Source organism: Hoplias malabaricus, chromosome 15 (assembly GCF_029633855.1).
Source record: "Hoplias malabaricus isolate fHopMal1 chromosome 15, fHopMal1.hap1, whole genome shotgun sequence".
In the NCBI taxonomy this organism is placed as follows: domain Eukaryota; kingdom Metazoa; phylum Chordata; class Actinopteri; order Characiformes; family Erythrinidae; genus Hoplias; species Hoplias malabaricus.
This window is the reverse complement of record NC_089814.1, coordinates 19,524,056-19,544,232: the sequence shown is the minus strand read 5'-3', so window position 1 is coordinate 19,544,232 and position 20,177 is coordinate 19,524,056. Positions and strand designations below refer to the sequence as shown.

General features: G+C 38.9%; 1 protein-coding gene across 7 annotated transcripts in view; it reads left to right on the top strand.

The window, feature by feature from the left end:
* The window catches only part of dixdc1b (DIX domain containing 1b), a 31,227-nt gene extending 12,587 nt beyond the window's left edge, over window positions 1–18,640 (top strand). For all 7 annotated transcript variants that reach the window (XM_066645409.1, XM_066645406.1, XM_066645411.1 and 4 more), the window contains 17 exons: window positions 503–616; window positions 9,863–9,960; window positions 10,567–10,691; window positions 11,716–11,805; window positions 12,185–12,238; window positions 12,556–12,606; window positions 12,962–13,066; window positions 13,463–13,516; window positions 13,868–13,960; window positions 14,056–14,127; window positions 14,226–14,285; window positions 14,657–14,818; window positions 14,925–14,991; window positions 15,358–15,466; window positions 15,579–15,687; window positions 15,947–16,026; window positions 17,154–18,640. In XM_066645409.1, coding sequence (XP_066501506.1) covers window positions 503–616; window positions 9,863–9,960; window positions 10,567–10,691; window positions 11,716–11,805; window positions 12,185–12,238; window positions 12,556–12,606; window positions 12,962–13,066; window positions 13,463–13,516; window positions 13,868–13,960; window positions 14,056–14,127; window positions 14,226–14,285; window positions 14,657–14,818; window positions 14,925–14,991; window positions 15,358–15,466; window positions 15,579–15,687; window positions 15,947–16,026; window positions 17,154–17,160 — 1,450 coding nt within the window. In that variant the 3' untranslated portion in view covers window positions 17,161–18,640. The remainder of the gene's footprint in view (window positions 1–502; window positions 617–9,862; window positions 9,961–10,566; window positions 10,692–11,715; window positions 11,806–12,184; window positions 12,239–12,555; window positions 12,607–12,961; window positions 13,067–13,462; window positions 13,517–13,867; window positions 13,961–14,055; window positions 14,128–14,225; window positions 14,286–14,656; window positions 14,819–14,924; window positions 14,992–15,357; window positions 15,467–15,578; window positions 15,688–15,946; window positions 16,027–17,153) is intronic.
* Window positions 18,641–20,177: the final 1,537 nt, after the last annotated feature.

Sequence of the window (20,177 nt, the reverse complement as noted above, 5' to 3'; positions counted from 1 at the left end):
AGCATTGTGTAAAGAGGAGTGCATGTGAGGACTAAGATCTGTTGAGCAGTATGCTCAGTTTTAACTGGATTAAGAGGGTACGGGGGTGTACACTCCCTCTCATTTTAAGAGGATTGATTGGTTTTGCTTGTTATGTAAAACAATGCCCCCTTCTTGTTGTCTCCATGTACTACAGCACAGACGTTAGAGGGTAAACGGGGGAAAAAAAATCACAAATAACTCACTGAAAACCATAATTAGAATCACTGTCAAAGCTGTGATACACTGTGGCAGACATGGGAAATATTAAAGACAGATGCTTGCAAAGATAATTTAAGATGATAAAATGTTCAAGCCAGCACTTAAACACATGAAGCTGTGGTGTAACTAAGGGTATATTGGTTTTAGCCTTGGGTTAAGCTGTCTGACTGGTTTATGGCCTTTTAAATCTTCTGTGGGTTTAATTTAAATCGCCAATGACCTGAACCTTCAAGCTGATCTTTATTCCCTGATTCCTCTTCAGCCGAGGCTCAAGTGCTGATGAGGACATTGAGAACCCCTGCTGGAGTGTGCGTGCCCTGGTTCAGCAGTATGAGGGACAAAAATCTGAGGAGGATGCAGATACAGGACCTTCCAGGTGAGTCCCAGGCACCAGGCACACTCTATTTTTTTCAACAAACAATGCATTGCTTTAAGAAACTATATACAGCAGTCAATTATAACATTAAAACTATGTCCTTGTTTCTACACGTACAGTCCAGTGTATCAGCTGCATATCCTTACAGGTGCATTTAGACGTTCTACATTTACAGACATCTGCAAAACCACCACAAAGCAGGTATTATTTAGGTGGTGTAGGATTCTAAGTGCTGTAATGACATCGACAAGCTGATGGAATATTAGTGTGTAGTGTTACTGCAGTTTGTGTTCATCATTCTTTATTAGTCGTCATGATATAGTGCCCACAGACCGCTGCCCACTCTTGGCTGGGCATTTTCTGTTTGGTGAACTGTCCTCTGTCCAACACTGACAGTGAAGTGTTTAAAAACGCAGCAGCACTGCTTTGTCTGATCCACAAAAAGGTACCGTTTCTTGTCACTAAAGATACAAACAGTGTAAATGAACCTTTTAAAGGTACAGCAATGTGTTCCTTTAAGGTAGATTACATTCTCTTCTCCAGAAGAGAGGTGAATATTTGTAAGCTTTTATTATAGACATGTGTAATATTAGATAATAAAAGTAAGTCCTGGAGATTAAATGGGGTGTATGAAATTAACACAACTTAAAAATCGACAAATAATAGAGAATGTGGTACAATTATGTTCAGTCACTAAAAGTACTGAATATGTGCATTAATGGTACCATCACAGTGGCTGTTTTCTGAGAGTGTGTCAGCGGAATGCTGTGAATGTTGCTGCTGTGCTGAGAATGAGGCATCACCTAAATATTAGCTGCTCTGTGGTGGTCCTGTGGGGATCCTGACCATTGAAGTACATCACAAGAGAGTGCTAACAATGTATGCAGAGCAACAGAAGTACTACTATAGTCTGTTAGTGTCACCTACATGGTAAGTGGAGCTGATAACATTAACACAGAGTATAGAAACCAAGAAGGTGCTTTAGTGTTTTGGCTGGTGTGGGTGTGTGTAAATGCATACAGGGATAGATTGTTTTGACATGGTTTATTGTTGCTGGGCTGAAGCATTGTTGTTTATTTTAGCTTCAGCAACAGCATTTTCTTAGCACCAAAAGACAGACTTGCAGCACACGGAAAGCTCTTGGAAGAATGTAAACCTAAAAGCTAAAGGACTAGATTGAATATATTAGTCCTATTCATGTTATTTGTTCAACCTTTTTCCCAGTTTCTACATGCTGTGGACTGGATTCATACTGTGATCTTAATCTCCAGCATGTGGGAATCTGTCCAGTTGTTTTAGGGCAGCTGGTGCTCAGGTGCTCCTTCACTTAGGCACGAGCTAAGCAGCTGGTTTGGGACTTTGTCCTCAGGCTTGTTCGTCAGGCCTACTGGCACAGCTGGCTTTCTCTCGTCCTCTGAGAACAATACAGACATTCTGCTCACTTCCCTGGAAGCATCCAGTTTTATTTTGCACAGTGTCAGTTCACTCCTCTCTAGCTCTGTAGTTCAGGCTGAAGTTCCAGCACAGCCTGCAGCACCTAATCACAAGCCTTTCACAAGCAGAGCCTTGGAAGGATGATGGGCAAAAAACTGCCTCCTGAGGACATGGTGCTGTTTGTTTTGTAAATGTGTGATGTTGCTGGGATATTGTGCCCGTTGATACCATCTGAGGTTTCAGCATGTCTTATCATGCTTTAAAACATTGCCTAGCTACTGATGACATGGATGTGTGACTCTCTTATTGTCCTCTGTATGCTGAGAGTGTATCTGTTAAAATTAGTTTGTGTCATGGACCCAGTTTGTTCCCTTTCCAACGTTTCCATTAGTTACTTTAGTTGTTTCATAGAATTTATGTTGATGAATGTGGTTTTTTTTTTATTTGACTCACTTTCTCTGTTTATATAGGGCCTATTACTGATATGGTTTAATATCACATTAATATCGATTAAAAAAGGGCTGATGATGTGCAAGTTTTTGTGCTTTCATATATTATGTAACATATTTAGTTTTAACTTTCTGAACTATTTTTAAGTTTGTTGTTGTCTTGACCTTCCTTCTACAACAAATCCTCTCCATGAACTATGTCTAATGTGAGTGTTTGAACGGATATCATGATAAAGTGAAGCCTTTGCGTTCCAGTGGAGACTAAGGTCATCAAAATGTGCAGAGTCATTATTGATTTGTTTCTCTATAGTCTAGTCAGAGTTCTAGTACTGTGCCAACTTTAGAAAATCTGGTTATTTATTTTGATTGTGTATAAAGCCTTCAGAATAAATCGTTATATCCTTGAAATTTTACAGCAGTAATTCATGTATATGTATACATGTACATGTATATTCATGTATATTAGCATTACATAAAAAGGCTTTCGGCTCTTTTTATTATTATTATTATCTTTGTTTTCAACGCAGTCATTTTAGGTTTTGGGAGACGTACTGACAGGTGCAATTGGTGACATCAAAAACTAGAGATAAAAAAAAAGACGTATGCTAATCTGTATGAACTGTGTCCCCTCGATTAATAACAGTACATTCCAATATAACACAAGACAGAAAAGCTTGAATAAATCTAAAATATGAAATAGCATTAAGGCCAGGTACAAAAGTCATACCACATGAATTTGCTTAATTTGCCTGAAACATTAAAGCCAGTTCTAACTTTTAAAATTGCTGAAAATTTCTTCTATCATAATTCAGGGATATGGCGAGTAATGTTTGTCTCTAAGTACATGGACTCATGTTTATCTCGTTGGGTTCCTTTGTCTGATGCAGTGATTATTACTGCACTTACGACGTTGGCCAAGGATTTGTCCAAAAATAATGGAGGGAAGAAAAATCACACTTTACTCCAAACAGTAGGATCAGATGAGACATGTTAATACCTTTTTCAGCACTTGGGCTAGAAGTCAAAAATGCATGCCTGGTCAGCTAGGAGGTTCTCTGATTGCATATAAAGTGTTCTTTAATTACCGTTGTTATTTGTTTTTTCATCTTCTCACTCATTACTTTTGGACAAATAATTGGTAATGTGTCAGTATCAATGTCATAAATGATTACTTTTCTGGACACTTCTTCTGAAATTAAAGTATGGCATGGCTTTAGTTAATTCTAGAGCAGTATGAACTATGCGTTCTTCTGCTTCTTCTAGCCTTTCAAAATTACTGCAGTTACCCCCTTACCCTCAACCACAGTCCAAGCCACAAATGTGTGTGTGTGAGAAAACAGAGAGAAAATGATGGGAAGTGTGTGTGTGTGTGTGAGAGAGAGAGCAAGAACTGTTGGAAGGAGGGGTTGAAAAAGAGGGGGAGGAGACAGAGAGGAGGGCTGAACCATGTCTGACATCTCTGGAAGAAAAAAACGAATGAGACAGAGAGAGAGAGAGCGAGAGCAAAAGAGAACAGAGAGGAACCTGCCTGTGTTTTCTTAGCAACTGAACGCTTTATGGATCTGGCTACAGACAGTACAGACAAGAACTGGGAATAGTTTAAGGGGAGACAACTCATATAGAGACTCCCAGAAGTAGAGAGAGAGTCAGAGAGACAGGCAGGATACAGCTGCCGTGGCGACAGAGCAGTGCTTTTCTCCTCTGTAATTGAAGCAGGGAGTGAAAACAGGATTTCCATATGTGCCACGTTGGGAGCAACTGGATCACACACTGAGCAGTTTTGTAACTGACCATGTGCTGGAGAGACATATTTGGCGCTGGCGTATCCGTTCTGAAGGGTCTCCTTGGTGTGCAGAGATTATGATGATAGTTTAGGGAGTCTCAGCTAGAGTCTGCTTGTTTTCTGTGGCGCTGGATTTGTCAGAGAATCCAGACTAGTGTGTAAATATGTGTGAAAGATGTGTGTGGCCAGTTTTCCAGCCTTTGCTACGTGGATGACCAGAAGCAGTGCAGTTGGGTAGAAACTTACAGTCAACATGGGAGGTATACAAATGAAATGGTAAGACATTTTTATTACAGTTACCACCATCATATTGTATGATCTACAGTTGGGTATTGCATAATGTTTTCTAACACAAACTTATCCCAGTAAATCTTCTTTATATGTGATCCTACTGTGGCTTATGGGGTCTCAACACTGCTGTGTATGCTGTGTTGGTAGGAAGAAAGTTCCCTGTGCCGTGTCCCACTTGTGATTGTCATCATAATTAGTGTGGAAGAGAGCTGTGGATGTCTCTGACAGCACGTGGCTCAGAGGACCAGAGCTATATTTCAGAAAGCTATGTTTGATTTGACACTGCTCTTCACTTTACTGAAGCTCTTGAAATATAAGCAGTCATTGGTCATGACAGAATGTCACCTTGATATGTAGTTTGCGTTAAATGCAAAGTTTACACTGTCAACACGGTTATATTATTGTTTTATGTGATGTCAGACACAAGAGGAGGTGCTTGTGAACTGTGGATGGGTCCGACACGGTCTATACTAACAGGCGTATGATGCTGCAACATATTAGTGCTGCACAATAAAACTATGTGCCATTATCACAGTATGAGTTTCTGTGAAGAGCATGCTGTTAAGAGCTACAGTGAGAGAACTGATTAAATTTCTTGATGTAAATGTTACATGGTTAGGCTTGTGGGAATGTAGCATTTGAAGCACAGTAAGTACTTCCTTCCACTGTGTTTAAAACCTTCTCTTCTGTATTAACAGAAGGAGTCATTTGCATTGTTTGGCTAATTGGCCAATTATGGAATATTTACATATGCACTGCTCACAAGCTGATCTACCCTTATCTAGTAGCCCATAACATACTTCAGGATTAATGTGGTGAATATTGTTATGCCCAGAGATGTGTAAAGCTTGATTTCACACATAAATGCTTGCTGCTTATGTAAGGCTACTGTCACAACAAACCTGCATCACAATAAGAAGCCATTGTAAGGAATTGAATCCATACTTGTTTAATTTGTAGACTGCAATTGATTATAAAATATGATTGTGTTTCTGATGTAAGCCACTTATAAGTGTTTCTTTATTTGTGATTTGCATATTAATGGTGTGTTTGTGATTTTGTGTATTTGCTAATTGCTTTAAGGAGCAGTTGATTAGATTTCTGTTTACAGAGCAGAATAATGAATAAAAAAATATCTTGTGGTTCATTTAAATTGGTGCCAAACTATTGTAATCATAGTTTTTTTGCTTCTCACATCGTCACTGTGATATCCAGCAGTCTTGCTGATCACGTTTATATAAAATCACATCGGTCATCGATATAACGCAACCCTACCACACACTGAATTTATCTAAACTTCACAAATAATTTCCCCCTCAAAATTTGGTGCTTTTTGAAAAGAGGTGGTGTTCCATCTGCCTGGGACTACTGTTCAAAATGCTCAGTCATTACATTTAAATTCTTATAATAGCTTAAGGTCCGTCTTCCTCTCCCTTGACCCCTGTTGAACAGGCGTGGAAGGCGTTTTGTTGTGTCAACTCTTTTCAGCACATTGGCCACTCTTTAGAGAAACAAGAATATCTGGGACCTGTGCCAAATGCTCAAGTGTAAATACAGTGGTTTAATGGGCTTCCTGTGATTATATCTAATCACTGCTGGTTAAACGCCTGGATTCTAATGAAGTCTTCACAGAAGACTTCAGAGGCATCATCAGACATTGCTATAGAGAGATAGAGATGTTAAAGAGTACAGAGATTCTCTTATATTGATAGCAGTTTTGGGAGGATTACAGCAAAGTCCTTGTAGGGAAATGATTAAAGTTGCTGTGAGGAAGATTCTGCAGTCAGTCAGTCAGACAGTAGACAGCGATGTATCAGATTATAACACTATTTGCCATGTTTTTTGAGGATACACTTTAGCCAGTCTCCACTGTGCGTGCAAGACATGTAAACTGGTGATTTATGACAACTGTAGCACATTCCACCATTGTGCTGTAAATCCTGCACTTTATAAACGCTTGTAGGAAGACATTTTCACAGGGACTAGCTTAAAATAGACTTTGATTCTTGCCAAGAACCAAAATAAAGCTGGTCTTTATTTTAAGCATGAGGATAGAGTTCTGTGTTCACATATTGTAGGTTTGCTAGCCACAGGCAACAATTATATCTAAGCTGTCATTCATCTGGTTTAGCCTACTGCAAAAGTTTATTTAAAAAGAGTCTGCTCTGATATTCTAAATCTGAAGATGTGTTTTTGAAATGTCATGCTGAACATATCAATGCTCAAACATTGCAGACAGTCAGTTTCATCATTGTGTTTTGAAATGTACTGATGATTAAGGTTACTGAAAGATTGAAAGGAGTTTAAAGTGGAGAGACTTGATGTCTTTATATAGATATGCGAAGTAGTAAAATAAAATAAATCACAACTTTTGCGCCTATTTTGTCAATATAGTGTAGCATATATAGTACACAGACACCAACCTCCCAAAATAGTCTGTATGAGGGCACTAAACATTTACGGCTGAGTGTGAGACGTTTTGTGAGACTGTTCAGTTTAATTAAGTCGCCGGGATGTTGGGTGGTGTAAATAAGCATGTGAAATTATAGATTAGTGTTCAACTGTGTTTCATTTTTCTCACCTTACACCCAGTGATTCTGAGTAGGCTGTGCACCTACCGCGACCCTGAACTGGATGAGCACTTACAGACAACGAATTATGAAAGAAGCAACATAAATCCTTTATTGGTGAATATATAATGATTTGAAGTTTCTGAATCTACAGTATATTCAGAATGAAATTAAGTCATGATTTGTTTTTGATCCAAGTAACTATAAATAGACACTAATCTACATTCATAACTCATGATTCGGCTTGCTCACACTTTACATTCCCAAAGTAAAACATGTCCTTCACATTTCACACATGAGAAAACACATTATTTAAGAAGAATTGTAGATTAAATGGCTTTTTTTTAGTCTCATCATTAAATTGTCAGGAGCTGCTCTCAAGAAATTCCAGTCAAACAACAGAAGATATCAGATCAGACGTTTATTTTACATTAGGGTTTTTGCATTATGTCTTGTTGCCCAGCCCTTGTTCCAAACTTTAGGGTGTGGAAGAGGGGCTGAGGGCATTAAGGGGGGGTTTGGGTACAACTCCTAAAAAGGGCCACCCCTCCCCACTCCCCTCACCCCACAACGTGAGAAAAATAAAACAAAAGACAGAAATGCAGAGTGCAGCAGGCCGCCTATTTCAGAGCCTCACTCCTGTGTCCTGCTGCCCAGCTAAGGACAATGAGCCCCTCTAGCACACACACACACTCACAAACAATCACACAGCCGCAGCACCAATACAAACAACTGCTCCTCTGTGTGTTTGTAGAACCAGCATTGTTGTGCAGAAAAAAGATAAATTAGCTCATGGATCCGGTCTTCTCCCATCCCCGATTTAGATATACACACAAAACTAGCAATAAAGCTGCAGGAATTCATTGCCTGCAGAGAGATCTCCAAGGGTTATGATGCACAACTCTGCAGTGGGTAATCTATGTCAGCTTCTCTCAGAAAATGTTCCTCTTATGAAATCTCTGGTCTGTTTGGATCAACCATGGGAGTTTTTATGCCGTAGCATGTGAACAAACTCTCTTGAGGTTATTTAGCCTCGAGCCTAAATGTCAGTTTGGGTTATTGGAAGTGTAAGTAGAGCCAGTGAGATTTGGTTAATCCCTGCACGGAGAATGAAAACTATGGCTGAGTATTGATTGTGGGAGCTCCTTTGTATCTCCTGACCTTTTGGGTGAATGGGATGGAAATACATTAAATTAGGTTCTGTAACATTTACCCCAAATTTGGCTTACTATTATAAGGGGGATTTTTCACTGCTTTGACATCTCCTGAGAGACAGATCTGGCTCGGATGTAGTGAATTGACCAGTGTGGTTTTTTGTACAGAGTTTTTGTTGGAGTCACAACTTGTCAAAACAGGCTAATGTTTCTGGAACACTAACACACATTAATGTACTGGATTGATCTGGTTCTGAAATACAGGAATGTGTCTATATCTTTATTTAACCAATATTTAAAAAACAAAAAAGATTCTCTACTTAATTTTCTCTTAAGGGGTTGAAGTCATGTATATAATGCAATAATGTAGATTAACTTACTTCTCCAAAAATGTTCTCTTCAGGAAGGATATTCTAAATGCACACATCAGGGGCTCTCAAAAAGGTCATTCATGGGCTGAAGCCCTTAAAGTGGGTTCCTATGCCCTCAGAGTAAACAGAACTGGCCTGCTGCAAAAACATGTTCCAAATATTAATTCTAATGTTGAACTGTTAAAAGTGTGTTATATTGTCCTTGAATAACTGTATTATTTATTCTGTCTGATGTGTACAATGCTGAGCATCTATTACTGTGCTGACTCTGAATGTCTCCATGACAACACATCTTAAAAGGCAGTGTCCTCAGTTGCCACCGGCCATGTTGACATGTTTATTTATAGCTGTGTGCCATATTTGGCTGCACAGTTCTGAGGCGGCATCGGTAATTTTAATTGGGTTTAAAGAATGATGTGACACCAATTCAAATTAAGACTTCTATGTTTAAAACAAACTTTATTTGATTCATTCATACAAATGAGATATAAAGCATAATTACAAACATTTCTTAAACATTACATCACTAAAAATTAAGAATGTCCCATTGATTTCCATTATTTCTTTTCCATTTCATTTCTGTTCATTTCGTTATCCACACTTCTGATTTGGAATGCATATAACAAACCATAAAAGATCTCTTTGTGGTTTTGAGAGGGTGTCTTCAATTAAAACTTTCCCATACGCTAACATTTCTTCTATATACTCAAAGTAAAACAGAATCTCCTGTGTATATTTGTAATCATTGTGTTACTTAAGACTTAAAAAAAGCCTTGATTATATTCATTTTCTTGCTGCTGTAACTGCAACAAGAGAGATTATGCAGCACAAGACGAGGAGCTCCAATAAAGAGAGTATAAAGAGGAAAACCCAGAGGTGACATCACAGCTACAGTTTTTGACCATGAACTATTGACAGATGACATTCAAAATCAGTTGTTACAGTACTGTATATAAATCAATATGTGAATTGTGGTTACATTTGACATTATTATGCATTATATTGTCTATTATGAATAGTAATGTATACAATCATGATATTTACATCCCAAATTAGTGGGCTTTTCTAAAGGAGGAAAAAAGGGGAGTGAGATTATTTTGATGTTGCTATTGAGTACCCTATCTTGTATTTTTCTTTCTTTCTTTCTTTCTCTATCTCTTTCTTTCTATCTCTCTCTCTCTCTCTCTCTCTCAGCCTGAGTTCTCCCAGCCCCATCCACACCCCTAAAGACTGCATCAGTCTGATGGAGGAGAAAGGACAGTTTTCAGACATACCGCCAGGAGAACTCAAAGGTAGGGGAAAATGCCCCCTTGAGAAGTCAAATAAAGCAAAGCTAAAACAAATCTGTGATGCATTTTACATGCATGAGATAATCATGTATGCAGTTATGCCCTATGAGGTAAAATAAAGTACAATTGCAGATTTGTATTATTAGCACATTTGTACAGATTGTTAAATTTTCTTAATAGCTAATTATGGTTAATTTATTGTATTAATTTATTAAAAATGACCAACTTTATCTCTTAAAAAAACAAACAACGAACAATAACAAACATTTTACTTGAAGTGGTAAAATTCATCATTTGATAGAAGGTGCAAATGTTAGACACAAGTCTGATGTAATGTTACATTGCTTTTCAGCAAACTCACTTTCACATTCATTCGGAGCAAAAAATGAAAACTGTTTTTTTTCTGTTTGTCTAAATATGTTAATCGACTAATCCCAAAAACTTTCTAGGGCCAAAATCCCAGGAATGTGGAGACCCAGGGGACATTTCTGAATTAGTAGACTGTAAGCTGTTCAGTAAAAATACTGAGAATAGATCTGGCCCCATCTTTGTCAGTTTTTCCCCAGTGCTACACAGACCATGTAAATAAACTGGTATTGTATGGCCCAGGACCTGCCCCAGAGAATGATGGTTTGTGTGTGCGGAGCTGTGCCTGGGAGGAGCAGTTGTGGGAACAGCAGGAGCAACTGGAGAGAGAGATGGTGGAGGCCAGGAGAATGGTCTCAAGCCTACAGGTGACTGTCTGGGTTCATGTAAATCAGCACATACTTATTTAACACATGCTCAATTTGATACGCATTTTAGATATGCAGATTTGTCTAAAACAAATTTAGTATTTATCCCAAAAATACTTCAAACCAATATGCTAATTCTGGCGCAGCAGGTAGTGTCACAGTCACACAGCTCCAGGGACCTGGAGGTTGTGGGTTCGATTCCCGCTCCGGGTGACTGTGAGGAGTTGATGTGTTCTCCCCGTGTCCGCGTGGGTTTCCTCCCACAGTCCAAAAACACACGTTGGTAGGTGGATTGGCGACTCAAAAGTGTCCGTAGGTGTGAGTGTGTGAGCGACCCTGAATTGGATAAGCGGTTACAGATAATGAATGAATGAATGAATATATTAATTCTTGGGTTTTTAGACATGAATCACCTCAAGGAAAGACGCGTACTCAGACAAGCTGTAAAGCTGTCTGAAGAGAATGAGTGACTGGATAAGTATGTGATGCCCATTAATGGACTGGTACTCTGTCCAGGTTGTGTTCCTGCCTTGTGCACAATGATTCTGGGTAGGCTTCAGACAAACCTTGAACTTTAACAGGATGAAGAGGTTGCAGAAAATTAATAGATGAATACGTTTTTTCAATCAATTTTCAATCGCTAAATCTCAGTTCTCAAGTATATTTTTGGACAATGGAGACTGCAAACCTGAATGCTTTGAGGTATTTTTTTTTTTGGCTTCTCTTTGTAATATCAGTCAACTTCATTTTTAGATCTTAAGTCTGTTTAGAGGGCGGCCCAGTGGCGCAGCAGGCAGTGTCACAGTCACACAGCTCCAGGGATGAATGAATGAATGAAAAGTCTGCTTAGAGTCAATTGTTGTTGAGCCATGTTTCAAAGAGAAAAGAATTTTAAGCTCTTGAATTGTCAGGGGAAGAATTTTCAGGCTTGGGGTGTCCAGACCTTTGAATAAAACATGTACATGTGCTGAAGTTGATGTTATCAAGTGATTTTTTTTCTGTGTGTGTTTGTGTTGAATTGAAGGCTTTGCTTCTCCATGGTTCATTACCTGAAGATGAGCAGGAGGTCTCACTGAGTTTGGGAGAGGGAGTCGAAAATGCAGAACAACAATTGGTATCTTTTTTTTTTTTTTTTTTTTTTTTTTTTTTTTTTAATTGCACATTCTCTATATTTCTTTTTATCTCCTGCTTCTCTCTGCGATTTCTTCACACTTACTCATTAGACACAGCCATGCTTTATTCTTCAACTAAAGATCATGTTACTCTGTGGTGAGCTTTGCACTCTGCTGTGTGTGTATGTGTGTGAGGTGCAGGTATCCAATTCCCTTCCTCTTCATTCACCTGCTCCTCTCCCTAGCATAGTGCTTCAGTCGGCCATTTTTCTCACTCACTCTCTCATTCTTCACGATCTGTCCGGTCCTGTAAGATCCGTTTCACGTTTAATTCAGTGGTTTCAAACTTGGAGTGAAGAAATCCTCTTGTTCTCTGTGCAGGTAATAATCCGCAGTCGTCTTGACCAGAGCATGGAAGAAAGTCAGGAACTGAAGGTAAACTATCTTCATCTTATAAAGTTTTCCTTTATTAAGAGAATTGTAGCTGTGGCAGATTTTATACTGAAGGTATTATGCTTTTTATTAGGTGCATGTTTTCAACTTGCTAAACAATACTCTCATGTACATAGAGCATACTTTGAGGAATTGCATGAATTTAGTGTGAATCACCAGAATTTTATTGTCATATTTACTGCTAAAAACTGTGGTTTTTTTTTACTCTTAGTCTCCTATTTTCATTGTATAAATTTAACTCTTCCATTGTGGCTGTTGTTTTTGTTCTGAGCACTTGTTGTTATTTGTCTCTCCTGTAGAGGGAGTTGTTAAAGCACAAACAGGAGGCACGGAACCTGCAAGGTGTTAAAGTGAGTGTCAGTATTTTCAAATAACCATTTTTAAACAATTACACATTTGTCATTAGGTGCTTTAATTGATCAGATGTAGAATAAACATTTGGGTGCGTGCTGTAGCAAAGCAGCATATCATTAATTCCAAAGATTTCACCAAAATTTACATTAATGCATGTTAATGTAAAGAGAGTCTTTTAGAGCATTTCTGTAGGTAAACATGTCATAAAATGCCCTCAGTTTAAATTGCTCAATTTAAAGAGCAGCAATGTTCAAATTATTTAGAGAAATGAAGATTCATAGTTTTCTTTGGACAGTGCCAGTATAAGAATGCACATGTGGGCTGTAGGTAATAACATTGTTTGCTGTGTAGGACGCTCTTCAGCAGCGAATGGCTGTACAAGAGGCATCTGTGCTGCAGCTCAAGCAGGAACTTCTGCGCACCAGCATGAACCGGGATGAACTGGCTGGACAGAACGTAAGTACAGGTCTTGTAACGTGTATAATGTAGGGTTCTCACCATTTCTTATTCCAGCAATTGAGTAAATCTACAGAATATTTGAACAGTTTATAAAGTAAGTTATCACATATTTCCTCATTTTTAAAGCGCCGAACAATATATAAAAACACCACAATAGCTAGTGGCAAGTGACAACTTTTCTCTTTGTAGCATTCTCTGATGCCCTGAGGCTCAAATAAAATATTTATATATTTTATATTTCATTTAAGAAATAATTGAGAAAAGTTGATGTCTAGGATTTCAAATTATTTACAAGGTTCAAATCTTAGAGGATGTTGTCATGTAGATTTTTGTGATGATGTGATCTGCTTTTGAGCCTGATGGTATGTAATGAATGTGTTTATGCTTCTTTAGGCTGAACTCCAGAGAAAGCTAGAGGAGAGGAACAGACTTCTCAGTGATTATAAGGTAGGGAATGTCCTTCTACAGCCAATACAAACATTATATATTTACATTTAAGACAGGATTGATCATGAACACTGATGGTTACTGAAATGTTCTTAGGACACTTAACACATTGTAGCGCTTACAAGCTTGCCATCTTTGTTATACTTTTGTTATGGAAATCTTCACATGCACCATACTTTAAGACATGGTCCAATGAGATCATGTTTATTGTATAAAAAGATTGATTACATCGCAACGAACACAAATCTCTGCAACACTTCTGGACTGTTCTGAATAATATGAAAAGGACCTAGTTTGATTCCAGTTCAATTCCGTGACACTGTTTTCATAAATTATATGCTTGCTTTGCAGAAAGAGTTGGGACAGAAGGATCGCCTGCTACAGCAGCTACAGTTCAAGCTGGACGAAGCCTTGCGCAAGCTGACAGATAGCAACAACCAGCAGGTACTGCACTAATTGAAATTCCCTAGGGCACAATCAGCAGGAGGCTCTCCATTGCATTCAGCTCCTCTCACCCTTCTCTCTCACGTAATCTCCAGGCTGACCTGCAGAGGGAGCTGGAGCAAAAGCAGATGGTTTTACAGGAGCTGATGACCCATGAGCAAAATGAGGTAAGACCAAAACTTTTTTAGAAGTTGCAGGATTTCTTACATAAATTTGTTAGCTGTAAAGAGCTTTGAGATTCCAATTTCTGCCTCCTGCCTCTCAGAGCAATGGCTTTTCTCACCTGGCAGCCTCAGAACTCAATGCAAAACAATCACACAAAGGGGTGAGTGTTTTTTTTTTTTTTTCTTCTTCTCATAGAGTGCAGCTTTCAATGGGTCAAAGCATGACAAATTCAAATACAATACAAATTCCCATAATTTAATATCTCATTTTGTTTCAAAAAGAAATTAATCCATTTAGTAATGGAATTTAATAATCACATTAAAGGGTTTATTAAATCACAATAAATGTGCTGTAAATAAGAGTTTTTATGGTTGTTTATAACAATATTTGTATATTTGATAGAATAAGGGACAAATGTGTAGATTCAATCATTCGCTCACTAAGATTTGCATCCTTAGTGCAGAGTGATACATATAGTATTGCTTATAATAGGTGTATACCTTGTGAAAGTAATGCATGTGGTCCTATCAGGCAGAGGAGCTGCAGTTGGTGCGAGACGCTCTGCGCAGTCTGAGGAACAGCTTTGCAGGTCATGACCCTCAGCATCACACCCTGGACACGCTGGAGCAGGGTGTGTCCAGTCTTATGGACCGCCTTTACACACTGGAATCTCATCACAGGCAGGACCGCAAGGTGGATGGGCAGCAGTATTTGCATACAGTCTGTTGATGAGGTTGACTAGGTTCATCTTAAAAAAAAAACTTGGACTTACCCTTGGTCATTTTTTAACTCTTTGTAGGTGAGAGGGAAATCTCCAGGACACAAGGCCACTCACACAGACAGGGACTCCTGGCCCTCCAGCACCAGTAAGACCTCGTCTCAAACTGTGTAATTTAGTGTTGACTGGCAGAAAAAAAGGATGAAGAGTTGACATTGATCTTGTAATTGAAGTTTGGTGTACAGGATCATGTACTTGATGGTGCTCTTTGAAGTACAAATGTTGCAGTGTATTCCTGCCCCCCCAACCCCCCCCACACACACACACACACACACACACACCCTTTACATTTATCATTTATTCATGTATAAAGGGGACATACTTGTTTTTTTGTATTTGCAAAATTGTATTTAAAATCTTAATCTTATGAAATGTTTTAATAAAAACCTCAAATTTGGAAATCATTTCTAGTCTATTTAAATGTTGTCTTTGTTGTATGTGTGCTTGATTGCAGAAATGTCCCACTCTCACAGCAGCCCTGCCCTTAATTCTTCAGTGTGCACAAAGGTCCTCTACTTCACTGACCGCTCTCTCACACCCTTCATGATCAATATCCCTAAAAGGTGAGTTTAGTGTGTGAAATTTAGTGTATTAAGACATGACATTAGAATACAGAGAATAATATGTAATGTTTATTATGCTGTTTCACTTCGTGCCTCTGTGTGGTGGTGCCAGGCTAGGAGAAATTACCCTTCAGGACTTCAAGGTGGCTATAGATCGAGAGGGAAATTACAGGTACCACTTTAAAGCCCTGGACCCTGAGTTTGGTACTGTGAAAGAAGAGGTATGTTCCAAAGGTCACATATTCACATCAATGTGTTACCTGATGTTGCAGTTTCTACCAGTTGATTTTGGAAGGACCATTTAAATCTTCTAAATTTGTCGAGACATTTAGCAGATTTTAAGTTGTAGAAAGAGTGGTTGCTTGGCTGTGTTACTTTTATTGCAGTGATGTAGCCAACATTGCAGGGAGTGCAAATCAGTTTTACTACACAGTGATTTAAAGTGGTAAATTAACTGTGAGTGATGATGGTTTCCTCTAGGTATTCCAGGATGAGGCGGTTGTACCAGGCTGGGAAGGCAAGATTGTGGCCTGGGTGGAGGAGGATCATGGGGAGGGGAGGTAAAGTGCACAAAAAATTTCCTACAAACATTTGAAATGGGAGGTGACAGGAACTGCGTAATTTCATGTATAATTTAATATTGACACCTTGTCATTAAATTTAACAGCCATTTTTTGCAGTGGTTCCTAAAAATGTATTTGAACACTTGTGTCATACTAGAAACATAACCAGAAGAAGGTTCATGGAGTGACTAACACCAAGGGTACATAATAAATGATTAGCTATAGTTTCTAAATACACACTGCTAAGTAATCAGCGATGTATTTCAAATGTTTAGCACCTTAGCGACCTGGACTGTTACTCACTCACTCACAGAAATACTCACATTTAGGAATTGCTCAAAGTGATCTATTCAGTGTCTTTCATCAGTGACAATATGGACTGTATTTTCATGGGCACCCTGCAAGTGCAGAAATAAGATGTTATTTAGGACCGCTGTGCAATCACGTGTGTCTGTGGCAGAACCAAAACAGAGCATCACAGTTACAAAAAGGAGGTTGAATTAAGCTGAATACTTGATCATCAGACATGATTAGATTTGCTCCTCGAAAACTCGTTTTCTCTTTAAAAGCCAGCAACACACATTCATATTGTGGTCAAAGTAATTCAATATATTGCTAATATAATAATATTAAGAGCTCCGGTTTTCTCCCAGAGTCCAAAAACTCATGTTGGTAGGTGGAGTGGCGACTCGAAAGTGTCCGTAGGTGTGAGTGTGTGAGTGAATGTGTGTGTGTGTGTGTTGCCCTGTGAAGGACTGGCGCCCCCTCCAGGGTGTATTCCTGCCTTGCGCCCAATGATTCCAGGTAGGCTCTGGACCCACCGTGACCCTGAACTGGATAAGGGTTACAGATAATGAATGAATGAATAATATTAAGAACTATAATAGTAGTAAGTGGTCATTTTCAGGTTACATCTGCTATTGTGTCACTCCATGTATCTTGTTACCAGGGCATTTTCTCACCTTCACCCTAAAAATTTGTAAAGCATAGCCTTAGGAGAATTTAACACCCAGTAATGTCCTTAAAATAAAGTAAACAGTAAGTGTATTATAAAAAGCAAAACAGTGTATGGTACTGTTTTATGTCTAAACACCTGCACACTCTCTCTGTTTCTCCCCTCACAGGATCTAATTTAATGCCTGAGGAATCCAATACTGGGATTTGATGGAGGGAACGGTGCCAAACTGCCAAAACAAATGTGCTTGCGTCAGATGTACAGATGCTGAGCTCTCAGAGTATACCCCTCTGTTCAGTGTACCTCTGTGTTTCCTGTTTGAGTTGAGCAAAAGCTGGAGAAGGGACACAAGGGGGTTAATTAGATGTCCAACATCATTTCAGCAGGGGTGTCTACAAAACAGCAGGGCGATATTGCTGCTTGCCAATGGCTAAGCAGAGGAGCATTTCTCAAAATGATAGCTTGCCATAGTACAAACCTTGAATCCCAGTCGACCCTAAGAGCAGTGTCAAACCAGAGTTTCACTGTGAACACTGGAAACTTTGTTTGGACTTTCAAAGAGCTTTATGTTGTAAATATCCCATTTTGCAAATGGAAACTGCCAGATTTTTATTTTATTTTATTTTGTAGTGGAAAGGGATTGGACAGTTTATGAACAAGTGTAAAGAGAGTGAACAGAATGTTCCAATGTTTCGAAAAAACATTTACGAGGGATTGTGGAGTGTGCTTCTGCCTTGATATGAGATGTTTCCTTTAGATTCAGCTGATGTTCTGATCTCTGACACTGTAGAATTATTATGAGAGATATCAAATGCACCCAGCTGCCTCCAGCACAAGAGCACTAAAGGATCACTGCATATGAGATGTCAGCTAAACCTGAAATCCAGACATTTGAAGGTGCGTGTAAACTTGAGGTTATTTGATGCCTTCAGTGAAGGCCAAGCCTGTAACAGCATTGTGGCTCTATCAGCTTTCCTATTTATGATCCTGTTTGTCAGTTTACTTTCTTAACGTTTGAGTTGTCTGGACCATTATTTGTATTCAATGTTGTATCAGGTTCTCAGTTTCTTTCTAACTTTCCTGCTGATATATATAGCTTTATTTCCATAGTCTCAATGCACACTCCAGGCACTGTGACTTTACAGGACCAAAATTACTTCGTAGTAGCTTTCAGAAGATCACATACAATATTTTGTAAATTACAATGTCGTCATGAGGGTCTCAGTCTCGTAAAGACACTGACAAGTTTCCTGTACATCTGACTTAATAAAATGCAGAGTCTGAGAGCACTAGCACAATACATTTAACATAGTCCAACTTAGCTGAAGTCATTTCTAATTATTATTTTTTTTATTTGTGGAGCATGTATGATAGGAACTGTGGCAGTGCTGCATTGGTCTGGAAACCACAGAGAGTGGAGTTTACAAAAAAGAACCTGAGTGTGCCTGAGATGATGCTGTACCTTAACTGAAGAAGGGTCATGAAAAATGATATTTGTAACAGTTTTGCTTTGAGTTTTTAAAGATTTAAATATGTATTTAAATGTTTGTTTTCAGAAAGAGACATGATTTTGCTTTAAGGAGAGTGTACACATGACCTGATGTACTGTTCAATCCTGCGCTTAAAAACCTCAGCAACTAGTGAACTAGTAAATTACAAGGATTTAATTATTTGTTTTGCAAATAAACTATTTGAATATCAGTGTGTTTACATGATTCATTTTTAAAAATCAAATGTATCGATCCGAATCTATCTTTAGCAATAGATATTATGGTAAACAGAATGTTACTCGCATAACCTGAGTTCTCTGAATCAGGAATGAGGGATCTCACTATGGGGAATGTACTCTGTGAGAGCAACCAGCACCAGTGACTGACCAGAGGCAACAGTCTACTGTATAAACTGGTACCGCTCTTGAGACACACAATGAAAGAGAAGGATGTAAAATTACTTCACTCCAAATTCAGAGGCAAGCACTTTGTCTATTCACTATTCCATGCATTACCCACTAGATAGTGCACTATTATACAGCCTGGATTCAGGATGGTAGTGAACAATTTCAGACACTCATGCAGGTTTTTACAAAACAACACAGTAGACTATGATTATATGCCATCTACTTGTTTAGAAGTACTTGTGTTGCACTGTGGTGATGTTTGAGATTCCTGAAAATTGTCCACTGTACTACAAAATGGAACCCAAAAATAGTTCATTATATAGTGAATAGGGCACAGTTCTGGACACAGCACAGACCTTACATAAGTGATCTTTCATTTTTCTTCATCATTTGTTCACTAACTGCAGTCTTTCAAGATTTCTAAATGGACCTGCATGAGACAAAATGAAGAGGGTGGTCCTAAAACCGCCATATGTGATAGATGAGGTGATATCCGAAAAAGAAATACTGAAATCTGAATCCTGTTCATGAGACACAGGACTAAGTTCTGTCTAGACAGGGTCCTCTAAGCTGGACCTGGACCTGGACCATAAGTCTGTGAACAAGGAACTGTCCATGTCTGTAAGCTTCCAAAATTTGTGGAAAAAGTGCTTTTCGCTGACAGTCACTTGGGGTGCTACAGCTGTGCAGCCAGAACTGTAAGACAAACAGTGTAGCGAAGTACCTCATGGGCCTGTGATAGCTCTTTGATATTCCAAATTGTGGCTGCAGCACAAATGGCTCTCCTGATAGGAGACACAGCTGTCCTGCATGTTTCTGGCCTCTAGAGCATGAAGGACACCCATGGGTGAGATGCACGTTGAGTGTGGGTCTTGTTTTGAAAGCATAGATCCACAGGTTGCCAGTCATGACTCACTAAAGAATTAGATTGCAGACTTGGCAACAAAAACACTCCAGAGCAAGACACGACTGGTCTGTGAACAATGGAGTGAACTGTGGAACATTGAAAAGAAACTTCTTCATAGGAAAGAACAGCACTGGTGATCTCAACAGCCACACGCGTTCATGTTTGAGGGGGCAGGCATTCTCAGATGACCATTGGAATTTGTCTGTCAGTCATGTATCATCTGTAGGTTGGTGTTTCCCAGATTGAGTGACCAAACAAATTTTGATTTAGAACTTAATGTTGCCAGATATTGTAGCTCATTGTCAAGAGCAGGTTGAGTTAAAAAAATGGATAAGCTCACCATAGGAAGGGCCCCCTAAATGTCATTGGCCACATTTACTCCAATGTTC